This window comes from Lagenorhynchus albirostris, chromosome 16 (genome assembly GCF_949774975.1).
Source record: "Lagenorhynchus albirostris chromosome 16, mLagAlb1.1, whole genome shotgun sequence".
Taxonomy (NCBI): domain Eukaryota; kingdom Metazoa; phylum Chordata; class Mammalia; order Artiodactyla; family Delphinidae; genus Lagenorhynchus; species Lagenorhynchus albirostris.
Window position 1 is genome coordinate 76,541,928 of NC_083110.1, and position 17,234 is coordinate 76,559,161.

At 47.2% G+C, this 17,234-nt stretch overlaps 1 protein-coding gene across 1 annotated transcript; it reads right to left on the reverse strand.

Moving 5' to 3' along the window:
* Window positions 1-12,268: 12,268 nt before the first annotated feature.
* NKX1-2 (NK1 homeobox 2) lies at window positions 12,269-14,988 on the reverse strand. Its single transcript, XM_060127018.1, has 2 exons — window positions 14,778-14,988; window positions 12,269-13,005 (listed from the first exon to the last, which is right to left on the reverse strand). The coding sequence occupies exons 1-2, from the start codon at window positions 14,986-14,988 to the stop codon at window positions 12,272-12,274; spliced, it is 945 nt and encodes a 314-aa protein (XP_059983001.1). The 3' UTR covers window positions 12,269-12,271.
* Between the last annotated feature and the right edge of the window lie 2,246 nt (window positions 14,989-17,234).

The following is a 17,234-nucleotide window of genomic DNA, read 5'->3' on the forward strand; positions in this document are numbered from 1 at the left end:
TAAATTCTTGAAGCTACCTTGCAGCATGTCTTGCAGGACTGTTAGAGCCTTCCAGAACCCATCTCCATGTTGCTTTTAGTAGGAATTATTATTCTACACTTGCCCCAACTCATCTTTATTCCCCGGGGCAGGAATTAGAGGCAGAGTAGAGGCAGGCCTACAATCCTGAGATTCTAGAAGCCTAGATGGCAAAGCCCTTCCCACTCTTAGAATAATAACAGCCATTCAAAACCCCAGAAGCTTGAATTGAAAGGATACTTCAAACCATTATTGTCCATTAACACCTTGCTACTTGTCCAAGCGCTGAAGGATTGTCACCTGAGCCTGATAAGTTTATAAAGTTATGTGCTAGAGAAAAGGGGATGGACCGAGTCTTAGCGCGAGGCATGAGATTGGGAACAGAGCTGAGTCCAGAAGGGGAGGCTCTGAGAGGATCTTTGGGGTTAGTGGCTGCAGATGGAGGATACTGCATGCCTGGGAGCCTGAGTAGGGGAAGAGAACAGAAAATACCAGAAGAGGAATTTGGGTGAACCAGGTCAACTCGGTGAAGGGTATTTAAATCAACTCAGTAGTAAATATTTTAAAAGAGACTCAATTCACAGGGCTAAAAAATCAGCTAATTATCAATACTGAGACATAATAAGTAAGTTATTTTGAAGATACGAATTAGAGATATAAGTGCAAAATAGAGCTGAAGAGTTTTTATTTTAATAAATGTATTTATTTATTTTTGGCTGCGTTAGGTCTTCGTTGCTGCACGCGGGCTTTCTCTGGTTGCGGCGAGTGGGGCCTACTCTTCATTGCGGTGCGCGGGCTTCTCATTTTGGTGGCTTCTCTTGTTGCGGAGCACGGGCTCTAGGCGCGCGGGCTTCAGTAGTTGTGGCTCGCGGGATCTAGAGCGCAGGCTCAGTAGTTGTGGCGCACGGGCGTAGTTGCTCCATGGCATATGGGATCTTCCACAGACCAGGGCTCGAACCCGTGTTCACTGCATTGGCAGGCAGATTGTTAACCACTGAGCCACGAGGGAAGCCCAGAGCTGAAGAGTCTTAAAGATCTAATCTAGCACTTTTAAGGACAGAGCAATCCAAGATTCCAAGGTAAAGGGCCCCAGCCAGTAGCGACATAGGTGATGGGACAGCCAAGAAGCCAACTGTTCACCCCATCATGTGTTGTGTTTGACACTTAATCAGAAGTAAGAATTTTAACTAAGAATAAAAAAAGTTAAAGTAAAAATTTTTGACAAAAAATTAAGTAGTGAATTAGCAGCAGCGTTTATTTGGAAAATACATTGCTCATTAATTAAAAAATAAGATAATAGAAACCTCAAGTATTAGCTAAACATTTACATCCTTATCTATTCAGATACTAAGAAGTTCAGTGTATTTTGCAATTTTCCATTTTTATTGATTCCATGGAGGCCAACTAAGTGTGAGCTTTGATAACTTTTATTACTTCTCTTTTGAAAACTTTAATTTTGACTCTTTTTAGTTGGACTATAGAAAACAACAACAATGGGACTTCCCTGGTGGTCCAGTGGTTAAGACTTCATGCTCCCAATGCAAGGGGCCTGGGTCCAATCCCTGGTCCGGGAACTAGATCCCTCATGCCACAAGAATATTTTTTATTTTATTTATTTTTTAAATTTAATCTTATTTATTTTTTATACAGCAGGTCCTTATTAGTCATCAGTTTTATACACATCAGTGTGTACATGTCAATCTCAATCTCCCAATTCATCACGCCACCACCACCCCCGCCGCTTTCCGCACTTGGTGTCCATACATTTGTTCTCTACATCTGTGTCTCTATTGCTGCCCTGCAAACCAGTTCATCTGTACCATTTTTCTAGGTTCCACATATATGCATTAATATACAATATTTGTTTTTCTCTTTCTGACTTACTTCACTCTGTATGACAGTCTCTAGATCCATCCACATCTCTACAAATGACCCAATTTTGTTCCTTTTTATGGCTGAGTAATATTCCACTGTGTATATGTACCACATCTATTTTTTTAAAAAAGAGAACAACAACAACAATGACTCCCACCCCTGCAGAAAACCTGATGTATTAATTGAAAATAATTTAAACTTTTCTCCTAACATTGTTGACGTAAATAAAAGTAATTTTAAGATTTTTTAAATTTCAAAGTTAAATGTTATTAAATAAATATATGAGAATATATTATAAAATCATTTCATCTTTGTTGAAGACACTTTGTTTTGCTCTGAATTCTGCCAAGAGTTGTTCACATATTGGAAAGTCAAGTCACAGACAGCAATGCCAGTCTGGTATTTGAGTTACCAGTATGCTTTGTGTTTGTGGCTGTCACATCCTTAATAGTGGTATATGGTCCTTCCCTTCTCTTTTGACCTGGATTCTCCTCCAAAAGGACTGTAGTGATAAAGATGAGTTAAGTCTTTAAATTAGGGATGAGAGATTATATTTTGCCCTGACACCTCAAGTTTGACTTAGTTCATTGACTGAACAAATTACTTTTGTTTTCTGATATCTGTATTAATTTAAATATAGATTAAAGCACCAGAAGATGTCTACGATCTTGGTCTCCCCATTTTTAATTTAATTTGAACTATTTATGTAGTGCCTCCTAATTCCAAAACACTGTGCAGAGTTCTGAGAGAATCAAGAGATTCAATAAAATGTAGCTCCTGACTTCAGGGGGTGTGAGTCTGACTGTGATCAATGTCCTAATGAACTTGTTAGAGCACCTAGCATCCAGACCATATAGTGGCTAAGATGCAGGCGTTGGAATCGGACAACCCAGAAGTCATTCCTAACTCCACTGATCCTTACCTGGGTAACCGGAGACCCTGTGGCTCACTTACTCACCTTGTAAAATGGGTTATCTAGAGGATCACATAGATGTGGCACTCTGAAACATCCAGCCACTTCTAAGCCACATGGCAGCTCAGTGTCTCGTAGCATTATTATTTTTATTTACAATAAGGAGTAAAGGTTCTTTTCTAAGTCATCGTGATCATCATCTGGCCTTGAATCTTCCCTCTTCTCCAGATTCCTATTGAAATCTAAGTAAATCATATATTACACTTAGAAGGCTAGAAAAGTGTTGATTGAAAATGCAAGAATATTTTATCACTGGGATCTACTGAAGTAAATTTTACTTAGAAAAGGCAACTATTTTTTTTACTGCTACCTGTTCCCATTCTGGCCCTATGCCTCTCCCTGGAGTTTGGGAAGCCCTGTTGGGCTAGATTATATGTGATGAACTTCACTCTGAACTGGCCTTCTTCTGGTCGATAAACAAGCTTTGGTAACACGTTCCCACATGTGTTAATTTTCTAAAAGAAAGCTTGAGATAAATCCAGGATAGTAAGTAGCCCAGTGCCCCACTGGGCAGATGGTCAAAAGAGAGTTGCCATTCTCCCTTTAATATCCAAAGATTGATACTAGAAGGAACTTTGGAAACATCTGAATTACAAGTATCTGTAGAACTACTTTCCTCTCTGACATTTTCTCCCCCAAGCAACTTCTTTTTGTTTTGTAAATAGTTAATACATTTACTTCATTTACAAATCAAAACAAATTAAAAAGTACACACTGAGAAGACTTCTTCCTACCCCAAGCCCATCTAGCTTTTGTCGCCACCAAGGGCAGCCCTTCACATTAGCATCTTGTTTATCTTTCCAATGATTCTTCATGCAATAGAAGTAAATATAAAAACATGGGGCTTGTCCAGTGGTTAAGAATCCGCCTTCCAATGCAGGGGACACGGGTTCGATCTAAGAGCCCACATGCAGAGGGGGAACTAAGACCAGCAACTAAGACCCGACACAGCCAAATAAATATAAAAAAAAATAAAATAAAAAAAAATGTCATTATTTCCTCTACTTTATAACAACTGAGACAGCAGGTTGTATGTACTCTTTGTACCTTGCCTCTTAATATGCCCTGGAGCTCTCTCTGTGTCAATATGGAGAGATCACCCTCATTCTTTTGTTTATACCTGCATTAATAGCCCCATATTACTGGACACTTGGATTATTTCCAATCTTTTGGTATTGCAAACAGTGTCACAATAGAGAACCTTATCTCTGACATTGTGACTTTATAAGATAAAGTCCTGGGAGTGAGATTGCTGGGTCAGAGGACTGGCCTACATTTCTAGTTTCAAGGCTAAGACTTCTAAATCCAGGGCTCGGGGGAGAGTAAATGAAGCAGACTACTCAGTTTGTGCCTGTGGACTGGCGCCAGTCTCTGCAATGAAATGGTGCAGAAATTGCGAGAAGTGAGAAAACTTAGAGCAATCTTCCATTGCTGTGTCATCCAAGTACATAATCATTTTTCTAAGTAGTTGAGTTTTACCGATTTTATCTGTCTGTGATGACTGGAAAGAAAAAATGACTTCTGTGACTATGCAAAATCACCAATAGCTTCTTTATTATGAGATTTCCTTTCAAATCATTTTAAATTCAGTAAAGTTTATTATCCAAACTTCTGAAGAAGTTGAAAAATAGGACTACCCCTAAACATGAAAGAGTAAAACAAAATTAGACTAAACAAGAAGTGAAAACATAGCTCAATCATTTAACAGCAGTTCTACGCAAAAACTGGGTTCACCTCTTAGGGGGTGTTGAGCCCAAAGACCTACCAAAACTGAAGATCGGGAAAAGGAAGGATTTATTACTTGCAGCAAGTGAGAACACTGGGCATCTTTCCCAAATCAGTGTGTTCCTGAACAGCAAAATTGGGGGTTTTAAGCTAAGGGTACATGCATATTCATGAAGGGGCCTGAGCGGCATGTGCATATTCATGAAGGGGCTCGAGTAGAGGAGGATTCAGCTTACAATTGGGGCAAAGGTCTACAGTCTAAACTTTAGTCCTGAGGGTCAGAAAAGGTCACCATCATCATTCCCTGGCTTCCGACCAGTCTGGGGTCTTAGCAAGTAGATAACCATCCTCCACCTGGATGGGGGCCTTGGTTCCCATAGAACAACTCAAAGATATGTATTAGATTGTTATGTATATCCCTTGAGGAGGAACTAGGACTCTGTTTTATTACTGCACTATTGTTTCTTGACTGCTTTTCTTCTGTTCTTGCTTTCCTTTGTTCCCTTAAGATCATTAATTACTAAGACCTGTTCTAGGAGAAGCATTGTGGCCAGGCTTAGGTGACAAAACGGTTTAGGTCAGAATGGCTTCTCTTATGTCAAAAAGCTGTATCTGGTTCTTTTCCTCTGGGGACGCCCTACCCTATCTGCCTACAGAATTGGTGGAATACCAACATATTCCGATGTGAGAGATGTAAGACCTACAAAATATGTGGAAGAACTGTCAGGAAAGCCCAAATAAGGCGTATTTAAAAGGATAAGATAGGACACAGTGGCGCAGTGGTTAAGACTCCGTACTCCCAGGCTTCCCTGGTGGCGCAGTTGTTGAGAGTACACCTGCCGATGCAGGGGACGCGGGTTCGTGCCCCGGTCCGGGAAGATCCCACGTGCTGCAGAGCGGCTGGGCCTGTGAGCCATGGCCGCTGAGCCTGCGCGTCCTGAGCCTGCGCTCCGCAATGGGAGAGGCCACAACAGTGAGAGGCCCACGTACCAAAAAAAAAAAAAAAGGGCCTTCCTGTTTTGACTCCACAGACCAGTGTAGTCATAGGAAAGGAAGGGAATACGCAGACTGTAATTGTCCCTGTGCCTGGGACCTCGTTTGCCTTAATAAATTCCCATCACCGGAACAGTTGTTGGCACAGAATGAGTGCTCAGTACACCGTGTGACAGGAAGGAAGGTGGAGAGGGAGGGAAGAAGGAACTGTGGATACCCTTTCAAGACTGACACTTGACCTGTAAATACAAAATGCCAAACAGCTCTCAGATCATTTAAAAATATTTTTTAAACCAAATATTTCATATGTTTGATGGCCCCATGTACAACTTAAATCACCCTATAGTTATTAGGCCCTGGTTTCAGGTTCTGCTTTCTTCTTACTAGCTGTGTGACCTTGGGCAAGTCACATAACCTCAATGAGTCACAGTTTCTAAGGTAATATGGGTGATCTTGGGCAAGTCACCTCCTCTCTAAGATCCAGTTTATTTTACCAGTAAATGGGAGGGTTAACCAGTGGGCAGAAGATCTGATTAGGCACATCACCAAAACAGATACCAAATGGCCAATAGGCATATGAAGACAGAGTCAATGTCATTACCCATCAGGAAATGAAAATTGAAACATAAATGTGATACTACTGCATACCTTCTGGAATCATTGGAATGAAAAAGGTGGTCAGTCCTAAGTGATGGAAGGATGTGGAACACCTGGGACTCTTTTTTTTTGTTTTGAATTTATTTATTTTTGGCTGCGTTGGGTCTTCATTGCTGCACGTGGGCTTTCTCTAGTTGTGGTGAGCGGGGACTACTCTTAGTTGCGGTGCGCGAGCTTCTCATTGTGGTGGCTTCTCTTATTGCAGAGCGTGGGCTCTAGGTGCGGGGGCTTCCATAGTTGTGACACGTGGGCTCAGTAGTTGTGGTTCACAGGCTCTAGAGTGCAGGCTCAGTAGTTGTGGCGCATGGGCTGAGTTGCTCCACGGCATGTGGGATCTTCCTGGACCAGGGCTCAAACCCGGGTCCCCTGCAATGGCTGGAGGATTCTTAACCACTGTGCCACCAGGGAAGCCACACCTGGAACTCATTCATTTCAGGTGGGAATGTAAATTGCAACAACCGCTGGCAAACTGATGGGCAGTATCTGCTAACGCTAGACCTATGCATACTCAGTAACCCCACTCATAGATGTATTCCTAATGGAAATATGAAGATATTATTTACCAAAAGACATGTATAAGACTGTTTAATCAAAATGGCCCCAAAGTATCTGATTATCCATCAACAGTAGAATGGATAGGGACTTCCAGTGGTGAAGACTCTGTGCTCCCAAAGCAGGGGACATGGGTTCTATCCCTGGTCGGGGAATTAAGATCCCACATTCTGCACGGCACGGCCAAAAAAGCAGATGAACAAAAAAACAAAAACAAAAAGTAAGAATGGATAAATTGTAGCACGTGTATACAGTAATAGGTCATCAGAAATAGGAATCAATAATTTATAACACTATACAACATGGATGGAACTCACAAATGATGTTGAACCAAGAAAGCCAGACACAGGGATACATTCCGTTGGATTCCATTTTTATATTTAAAAGGAAAAAACAGGCACAGCTAATCCATGCTGTTAGAAGTAGGACAGCAGTCACCCTTAGGGAGGGAGGTATGGGAAGGTGACACGGGGGGCCTGGGGTGCTCACAATGTTCTGCTCTTGATCTGGGCGCTGATTACACAGGTGTTCTGTCTGTGAAGATGCCCAAGCTGTACCCATCCGATATATTCAGTTTCTGTGTTTATTCTACTGCAATAAAATTTTGTAAAGGACGGGGTTGGCCTAGGTTCAGCATCTTTAATGTCCTTTCCAGCTTCAGCTGGGATAATAACTACCTCATTGTGTCAGGCACTGAACTAAGTGCCTTCCACATAGACTCTTGTGCAGTCCTCCGAGCCAGGCACTATGGTGAGGAAACTGAGGCCCAGAGACATGGGGAGCTTGCCAAGTTCATCTGTCGACTGAGGGGTGGAGGTGGCTTTGAACCCAACCAGAGGCCAGGGGCCTTCACCTCGTCCTTGAAAACCACAGCCCAAGGGAACCAGGAGGAGTTAGGTGCAGCAAGAGCAACCCTACTGGGAGCCTCCCACTGGGTGTCTCCCCCTTTGTGTCCACAACCCAGCTCCTCCTGAGTTTTCCTTCTGCTGGAGGGAGAAGGGGGCCTTTCTCTTTCCCTGTTTCTCTTTCTCTGAATCTGTGTCTTCCCACCTCCCCTTAGACTCTTAGATGCTTCCCTTCAATTGACCATATGGAATTGTTTTTAAATGTATTTATTATGTATTGAAGAATTTCTATGCTAGCCTACTCATAATTTTAAAAACCTAGTTAAATAGGTTCTTAAGAGTCATTCCTAAAAGAACAAATACACTAAGCTGATCTGTGCCCATAAAATGGTTGGGGGTCTCTCAATGCAAAAATGCTCTCTAATCACTCCTTTAAATATGGCTCCCTGGCTACATGTTTTCAAGTGGGAATATGAAATGGTAATTTTTTTTAAGTATAGTTGATTTACGATGTTGTGTTAATTTCTGGTATACAACAAAGTGATTCAGAGAGAGAGAGAGAGAGAGAGAGATACATATATATATATGCTTTTTCATATTCTTTTCCTTAATGGTTTATCACAGGATATTGAATATATTTCCCTGTGATATACAGTAGGACCTTGTTGTCTATGTTTTCTTGTACATAGTAGTTTGTATATGGTAATCTCAAATTCCTACTTTATCCCTCCCCCACCCCTGTGGGTCTGTTTCTGGCTTGTAAATAAGTTGATTTTAAAATGATCATTTTTAACATCAGAAATTTATGACCAGTGGATGGCCCAAGTCTGAAAAGTTATCTACCAGACTCTATATGGGGTATTCAGAACTTGTAAAGTAAGGCTAGGAAGTTAATGTCCTGGAAACCTGGTGTTGATTTAATTTGTAGCCACTAATTAAAATTCTGTAAAGATGCTTTGCTTTCACTATGGAAATGGCCTTAAATGTGTTTTTGTGTATACTGCCTACAAACGGAGCTACTATGTGTGTATCTAGCAAGGGTCTGAAAAAGATGACTTAAGAAAGTCGTGTTAGGGGGACTTCCCTGGAGGTCCAGTGGTTAAGACTTTGCCTTCCAGTGCAGGGGGTGCAGGTTCAATCCTTGGTTGGGGAGCTAAGCTCCCATATGCCTCGCGGCCAAAAAGCCAAAACATAAAATAGAAGCAATATTGTAACAAATTCAATAAAGACTTTAAAAATGGTCCACATCAAAAAAATCTTAAAAAAAAAAAGATTCCAAAGCCACAAAGCAACTGTTAGTGTTCGGTGACCTTCTGCACCGGCTGTCTTTGGGGCTTTGAAATTGATTTTTTCTTTTTTAAAAAAATTTATTTATTTATTTATTTTGGGGGGGTTGTGTTGGGTCTTCGTTGTTGCGCATGGGCTTTCTCTAGTTGCATCCAGCGGGGGCTACTCTTCATTGCAGTGCACAGGCTTCTCATTGCGGTGGCTTCTCTTGTTGAGGAGCACAGGCTCTAGGCGCGCCGGCTTCAGTAGTTGTGGCACGAGGGCTCAGAAGTTGTGGCTCGTGGGCTCTAGAGTGTAGGCTCAGTAGTTGTGGCGCACGGGCTTAGTTGCTCCATGGCATGTGGGATCTTCCTGGACCAGGGATCAAACCATGTCCCCTGCATTGGCAGGCAGATTCTTAACTACTGTGCCACGAGGGAAGCCCCTGAAATTGATTTTCAAAAAAAAAAAGTCGTGTTAGGGTAAAGATACCCTCTATTGATGAATGCTAGTTGGTGGGGGGTGGGAATGGGAATACATATATACAACCTCTGATAATTATAAAATTATTTAAAAGCTTTGCTAATAAAGAACAAGAAATATTTAAACAAGAAATTATTACAAACAAAATTTATTAGACAAATACATCAATAGATTGAGTCTAAGAATTTGGTTGGAAAGCCACTGGGCCTTTTAAAGCAGCAGAAGTCCAAAGTCACACACTTCGAGCATTACTCTGTTAAAATCCGAAGAAACAAGAAACGTCAGGAAGTAGAGCACTCCATGCTAGTCCATAGATAAGCCTCCCACCTCCCTCCCCAGTCCCTCTCTCCAAATGGAGTCTCCTGTGATTCTGGTACCTGAGAGGAATAGAATGTTTCCGGAGTCTTACAGAAATTCAGATTCTTTGTTACAGAACTTGCCTCTGTGTATTTGAATTGCCTACTGGGATACATGGAATGTTGCTTTTGAGAAACTGAGAAACAGTTACTGAAGGAATGTTTATCGATATGTAAAGTGAATAAAATAATATTCTCTACTATAGTAACTGCATTTTGAATCTCATCTGGCATCAGTTGTCTTTTAGAAAGTCATAATGCATTGTTTGGGGACACTTTTCTCCTTCAGAATAAAAGGAAAAGAGTCTAATTAACAAATTATAATTAAATAATACATATTCTCAAATCTTATGAGAGTCCCATGAATGTGAAGTCTTCATTTAATTTGGAAGAAAGGAATATTTTCTCATTCCCAATAATAACTGAAGTAGATATTTCAAGATTATAATAGTATCATGTGTTCATAATACCAAACAGCATGCTCTTACTTTACAAGAAGCCTTTGATCAGTAAATTTAATTATTAATGACACAGGCTACCAAGAAATAGCAAGGAATGGTATCCATATAGATATCACCAGGCCTAAAGTCCTCGAAAAAAGGTTAGAGTGAAACATACATGACCTAGTTGGGGAGGTCTGGTTTTCTGAGATACGGGCTACAAATCATATCACATAAAAAACTAAAGGAAGGGTATTCCAAACAAAGCCGGCAAGAGAATTTTACAGAACTAATTCTTAAGGGAGATAACGAAAGCAGCAGTTAGAATGCTCATCCGTATATTAAGTTACTGCAGTTGAATCCATCATAAATATGCTTTTTGCTTCCCTGGTAGCTTTTTACACCCCAAAATTATTTCTTTTACAGCTCCTAACGACCTTTTGCTTGTTCACCATGCCATCTTGGAGAGTCTGTGTGGAACAGAGTATCTTTCAAGTCAGAATCTTAGCTGAAGCTCTAAAAACGTTGAGTTCGTGCTTTAAAAAAGTAGTCCAGGGCTTCCCTGGTGGCGCAGTGGTTGAGCGTCCGCCTGCCGATCCAGGGGACACGGGGTCGTGCCCCGGTCCGGGAAGATCCCACATGCTGCGGAGCGGCTGGGCCCGTGAGCCATGGCCGCTGAGCCTGCGCGTCCGGAGCCTGTGCCCCGCAACGGGAGAGGCCACAAAAGTGAGACGCCCGCGTACTGCAAAAAATATATATATATATAGTCCAATTCATGACTGCAGCGTGTGCTGGAGGCGCGAACTCTCCCCCGGGTTCGATCACTACTGGGAGCCTAGGATTTGCTGGGACAGACATATTGCCAAGACTGAAGTTTTACAGTATCCAATACTGCATACCCAAATGGGCAGTCTCATGCATAGACCTCAAGATTTTAGTTGAGCCATTTGTCTCTTTGTTATCTTTATGCCTTTGGGGCCATAGCCGTGGTTTATCAAAGCTGTTCTCAAAACTTGCAGTGGGGGCTTCCCTGGTGGCGCAGTGGTTGAGAGTCCGCCTGCCGATGCAGGGGACACGGGTTCATGCCCCGGTCCAGGAAGATCATCCCACATGCCGTGGAGCGGCTGGGCCCGTGAGCCATGGCCGCTGAGCCTGCGCGTCCGGAGCCTGTGCTCCGCAACGGGAGAGGCCACAGCAGTGAGAGGCCCGCATGCCGCAAAAAAAGGAAAAAAAACTTGCAATGATGTGGAAGTGCATGTACTTCAGCTGGCAAGTCTAGCGATAAAGCTGTTGCATTTCCCAAAAGAACTTCCGGTCTCCTCCGGAAAATCAGGTACACATTTTCTCAGGAATAGCCTGTGGAGAGCCTGTTTGGAATGAGAGTCGCGCTCAAGTCCTAACCTTAAACGAAGACCTAAAAATGTAGAGTATTATGCATTTAAAAAGTAGTCCATTTCACGGCGGCAGTGTGCGCTCACAGACTCAGCTTTCTCCAACTTTGTTCGGCATTTGGAAGGAATCGCTGGGTTTGGGCCAGTAATCGAGTATGAAATGGGAAACAATCAGCTGTGAAAAGGGAAAGCTCCTTACCCTCCGAGTGAGCCACAGCCTTTGAAGATTCCATCCTAGGTGTGAGCAGCTGGAGGGCGGGTCTTGTCTCCCTCTGGACACCATCCCCGCCGCTGGGTTAGCCCCGCGCCGCCGAACACCCAGACCCTCAGAAAGAACCCTTGAACTGAATTAAGCCTGACCGAAAGTGAAGAACAAGGTCCAGAAACGGTAAGGTTTAAGGACAGCCTCCGTCTCCGGACACTTTTAAAGATGACAGATCCTTGACCCCCTTTAGTGGACCGCGTGAATTCCAGGGTTCAGCTAGGCAGGGAGGCGCGCGGCGGGGAGTCGGCAGGCGGCCTCTCCCTGCCCTCTGGCGGCGCCTCCCGGCAGCCGGAAGGGAAGGGGGCGCGCAGACACCCGCGCACCAGGAGGGGGCAGTCCCTGCGCGTTGGCGCCCCTCCGTGGGGTGGGGACCACAAGTCCACGCCAATCACTCGTGAATCCGGACGAAGTGGGGCCCGAGGGGCTCCGGGTTCATAGATGTGGGGCGTAGAAAGGGGTCAGGTAGGAGGGCCCGAGGAAGGGCGCAAAGGAGCCCCTGGCGGCGGCGGCCGTCAGCGGGAAGGAGGCGGCGGCCGGGAAGAGGACGTTGGCCGCCGAGTAGGAGGGGAAAGTCTGGAAAGGATGCGCGGCCGGGCCCAGCTGACCCGGGCTGGCCCCCGCGCCGCCGCTGCCGCCGCCGCCGCCGCCGCCGCCCGCCCCCGCCGAAGTCCCAGGATGGGGCGCGCCAACTCCCGCCTGCGCCGCGCCTTCAGCGCCGGGGTTCTGCTTCTTCCACTTGGTCCTGCGGTTCTGGAACCAAATTTTGACCTGCGTCTCAGTGAGGCTAAGCGATAGCGCGAGGTTCAGGCGCTCGCACACAGACAGGTAGCGCGTGGCCCGGAACTTGTTCTCCAAGGCCACCAGCTGCTCGTACGTGAAGGCGGTGCGCGCGCGCCGCGGCTTGGAGCAGCTGGGCTCTGAGCGCCGGCGCCGGGGCCGCGGGGAGCCCGGCGAGCCCGGGGAGCCCGCGAGGCCGCCCGCGCTGCTCTCTCCCGCCGCCGATGCCGCGGCCCGGGCCTCGGGGGAGCGCGTCCGGGCCTCCTGCAGGCGCGCAGTCCGCTCCCGCAGCTGCCGCCGCCCTGCGTCCTCCAAGTCCTCGTCCTCCGCCTCCTCCGCCTCAGAGCCCTCCAGGGGGGACGCCAAGCCGGCGCCTCGGCCCGCAGCATCTAGGGGAGAAGGGGACGGTGATCAGAAGCCCGGAACTACCCGGCCGGTCCTGGTCCCTAGACCTGGCCCTCGTCCTCCCCAGAGCAGGCAGCTCTCTCTGCCCAACCCAGAGCCCAGCCCTGCCCCTCTCCGGAATTGCGCTCCCTGCCCTCACCCCCACGACCGCTCTTAGTTGCAAGCCCTTTCCAGGAGGTGGGAGTTAGCGTTGTAGTGCCCGCTTTCTCTTCACCCACCTACTACCTAGTAGGCGTCCGAGAAGCGTATTTCGAATGAAAGAGTGACACTCCGCATTAAGAAAGAATAACGACCTTATTGGACAACCTTATCGCTGTACATTAAGACATCTATATGTCAAGTGCGTTTGGGGCTGTCTCCCCAGTCCCTAGAAGCCTATTTTGGCCTGGAACTGCCAGCAATTAAAAAAGAAGTTATTAAGCGCCCCCTCCTCCCTTTTAAAGTGAAATTCCCTCTTTCCCATCTTCTCTCTCCTGCCGTGTTAATAGAGTTTCAGATTTGTGCGGGGCCGGATCGATAGATGTCATCTATTAAAGGTAAGTTTTAATCGAACAATATTAGGATCAGACAGGGAAAAGGGGGTTTGAAGTCGGTACCTGCAAGCTGCGGGCAGGAGATATGCAGGCGCCAGTAATAGAATATCGATCATGGGGGTGGGGAAAGGGGAGAGCGGCCCCTGCGAGGGGCGATCCGAACAATTACCAGGCAGACCGCCCAGGCCCAAGCGCAGCCGCCAGAGGCGCCCAGAGCCCCAGACAATCACCACTAAACTTGGGGAAGGGAAGCGGGGGAGCTGCCGAGACTTCAAGCCTCTCCCTGACCTGAGCCTCCGATCTTTGGCGTCCCTCCAGGGGACCTCGTGCCCGCGCCTCACCCAGCTTGGGTCCTGCTGTTTTTTGTCTTTCCTTTCAGACACAAACTTTCCTGGACCCCTCGTCAGGTGTCCTCCAGAGTTAGGAGTTGTTTTGTTTGTTTTTGCCGCACGCGGCTTGTGGGATCCCAGTTCCCCCACCAGGGATCGAACCCGTGTCCCCTGCAGTGGAAGGTGGAGTCCTAATCACTGGACCGCCAAGGAATTCCCAGAGTTAGGGGTTAAATCAAAAAGGGTTTTGGGGAGAAAGGACCAACAGCCTCCCGTCACCCCACTCCACTCCGGCCCCAGCCCAGTCAACGATTGGATCTGGGGAGAGTGAGCGTGCGGGGCAGCGGAGTCTCTGCAGCTGTCTCTGGATGGTTGGAAGTGGGCCCTGGGTGCGAAAACCGGACGTCACTGCCTAGTAAGACTTCGGACACATGATTCAGCCTCAGCTTCCTCATCCAGAAAATGGAGAGATGATGCTGTCTACCTCGTTAAGGATGCTGTCTACCTCGCAGGTTTCGAAGTTTTTGCTGACTTTTATCTCAGTCTCTAGCACAGGTCCTGGCACATAGGGGACAATTAAATGCCCAATAAATGAATGAGCCTGGACGAGGTGGGCGCTGGGTAAGAGTTTACTCTGCGAGTAAATCAGAGCTGGGGTGCTTGCTTGCTTGGCGGGTAAGCAGGGACAGGCTTCGGTGGCAAATCCCTGACCCAGGATGCTGGAGGCCCCCTTTCTGCGTCAATTTAATTATGCGCCTGGTCCTGTGCGCCTTCTCCCCTTGGGGAAGACGCCGCTAAGGGCTACTCACCCGATCCACGGCTCTCCCTCCCACCTTCCCATCGTATCATGTAAGCTGGGGCTTTCCGGGGCCGGAGGCCGCCTCGCATCCTTACCAGGCGTCTCTCGCTGCCGGGCCGGGTCTCGGCTGGAGTCCTTCCTTGCTTCGGCCTCTGCCAAACTTTTCTTGGCTTCCCGGGGAGCAGGGCGCACGGCTGGGAGCGCAGCGCGGGTGAATTTCTGAGGGTCCAGGATGTCCAGAACCGAGAAGGAGATTTTGTGGTGGGAGGGAGCCGCCTTGGCCCCGCCGTCCTGCCATGCCAGCATGCCCGCCGCCCGCGGGCCGGAGGCCGGCGGCGCGGAGTCCGGGATGGCCGCGCTCGGGCTTGCCTTCGGCTGTGGCTCGGCCGCAGTTCTCAGCCGGTAGGAGGGTCGGGACGGCCAAGAGAAGCTGGGGAGGGGGGCGTGGAGAGAGCCGCGGGGGGCTGAGCGCGGATTGGCACTTGGGCTGCCCAGGCCCCCGCCAAGTGCAGGGCGCTCTCGCAGCAGCCCCAAGACTAAGGCTCGGGGACCTCTAGCCTCGGCGAGGGGGCGCCTTGGTGAGTCTGATGCGCGCTCCCGCCGGGACAGCGCCGCCGGCTCAGCGCTCCTCCGCCCAACCTGCGGAAACTCGGGGTGCGCGAGGGAGGGAAGTCCGGACGCTTTCGTCCCGGAGATCCTCCCAATACACCCACCCTGACTTGGGCTACGATTTGCACCCTTCCCCCAGTGCACCCGCCTTTGAATTGGAAATGCAATTGAGGCCAGCACTGATAACTTCAAGGCAACGCTCAGCACATCTCCTGCCTCGCCAGTGAATCACAGCAATGGCCTCAGTCCTGATCACCTCGGATTTAAAAGCCCTCATGTTCTCACAGTTTGCAGTTTACAAAGCCCTTAGACTTGCGCGATCTCGTTTGATCCTCTGAGCATCCCTGTGCGGTGGGCGTGGCCTGGCAAGACTATTATCCCAGCTTTAAGATGAGGAAATTAAGGTTCAAAGATGAGAAGTGACGTTGCCCAGGGTCACTGTTAGTTGGTGACAGAGTCCGGATTCGAACCCAGGGCTTCTTTCCCGGACCATTATTCTTTTCAGTACGTCCTGCTCGCTAGGAAATAACGAAAGAAAGTCCCGCACTGTGTCAGAGGTTTTTCCTTCCACTCTGGAGGTCAGAGGGCAGCAGGGGTTTTGGAGAGATGTCTGAACCCCCACCAAGAGGACTTGCCGCTTTGGAAACCTTGCGGGTTGCGGTCTCAGAGCCAGGTGAGATGCCCTGGTGAGGGCAGGTGAGCCAGGTGAGAGTGGCTGCCCTGGCCTGCAGGGACACCGAGCACAATGCCTGATGCCCTTCAGGCCTTCTTCAGAGTCACAGGTTTGATCACGTGCACAGATATTGGGTCTCTGGGAATCAGGCTGCATCTTTGACCCTCATCCTCCCCCTAGCCCCAAGAAGAAAAAGGTTAAAAGGTGTTTGCCTGGTTTGGATTTAAGGTCAAAGAACAGAGACAATTGTAAAAGCTTCCATTTGCCCCATCAAGTCCCGTGGGATGGTGTACATCAGTCCTTGGGGAAGCTTCCACCAGCCAGGCCCTTCTTAACATTCTTTTGTTCCCTTTTGTTGTTTGGGGAGAAGTCTGAGCGCTAAGCATTTATCTCAGCGGCAGATTCTGAGGCTTCTACCCCTCTGCCCAGAACTACCTCTAAGGCTGTTGTCCCTTTCTTCCCTGCCCCATGGGGTTTCCAAACAATGACTTGGCAATTAAGATTGTCCGGTCAGGTAGGAGTAGGAAGGGGAGGAGAAACCTTCTCACTGAAGTGCGTGGGGGAGGAGGGAGGGGTGTGTGCTGTTAATCCCCTCTGTTATTGTAGAGAAGGTCTTACAGGCCAGCTTCTAGGAGCTTTTCTCATTCAAACTTCGTGGCCCCTCCCAGAGGCGGCCACTGTATTCCCTGGGGACTTTAAAGCCCTGCCGAAATTCAAGCCAGCTTCAGTCCTAAAGCAGAGATGGATTGTGCTTTTAAAAGGAAATCAGAACAGGAAGTGCCCTGGCCAAGCCCAATGGACCACCTCCCATCAGAGGGAATGTGGGCCTTGGGAAAACCAAAGCAGGTGGCCATGGCACTAAACCGTGGTACCCAGGAACATGGATTGCCAATCACAGAACCTTCCAGATCACAGATAGAGTACTTTGTTTTTTGTTTTGACAAGTCTTTCTCACTCAGTTCTCACTTGATTTAAAAAAAAAAAACCTTCTTAAACAACAAGATCCTACTGTATAGCACAGGGAACTGTGTTCAATATCCTGTGATAAGCCATAATGGAAAAGAATATGAAAAATAATGTATATATGTATAACTGAGTCACTTTGCTGTACAGCAGAAATTAACACAACATTGTAAATCAAGTATACTTCAATAAAATAAAATTTTTTAAAAATCTTTCTTTTCTTTCTCCCTCCCCACTGATCCCAGTCCCCTTTTACATTTTTCCACCCACATTCATATTTTTTCATATTTAGGTTCTTCAAGGTAGC

Coding starts and splice junctions, on each gene's coding strand:
- NKX1-2 (XM_060127018.1), bottom strand. CDS start 14,988: ATGCTGGCATGGCAGGACGGCGGGGCCAAGGCGGCTCCCTCCCACCAC. Junction 13,006..14,777: donor CCGGCAGCGAGAGACGCCTG/GTAAGGATGCGA, acceptor CTTCTCCCCTAG/ATGCTGCGGGCCGAGGCGCC.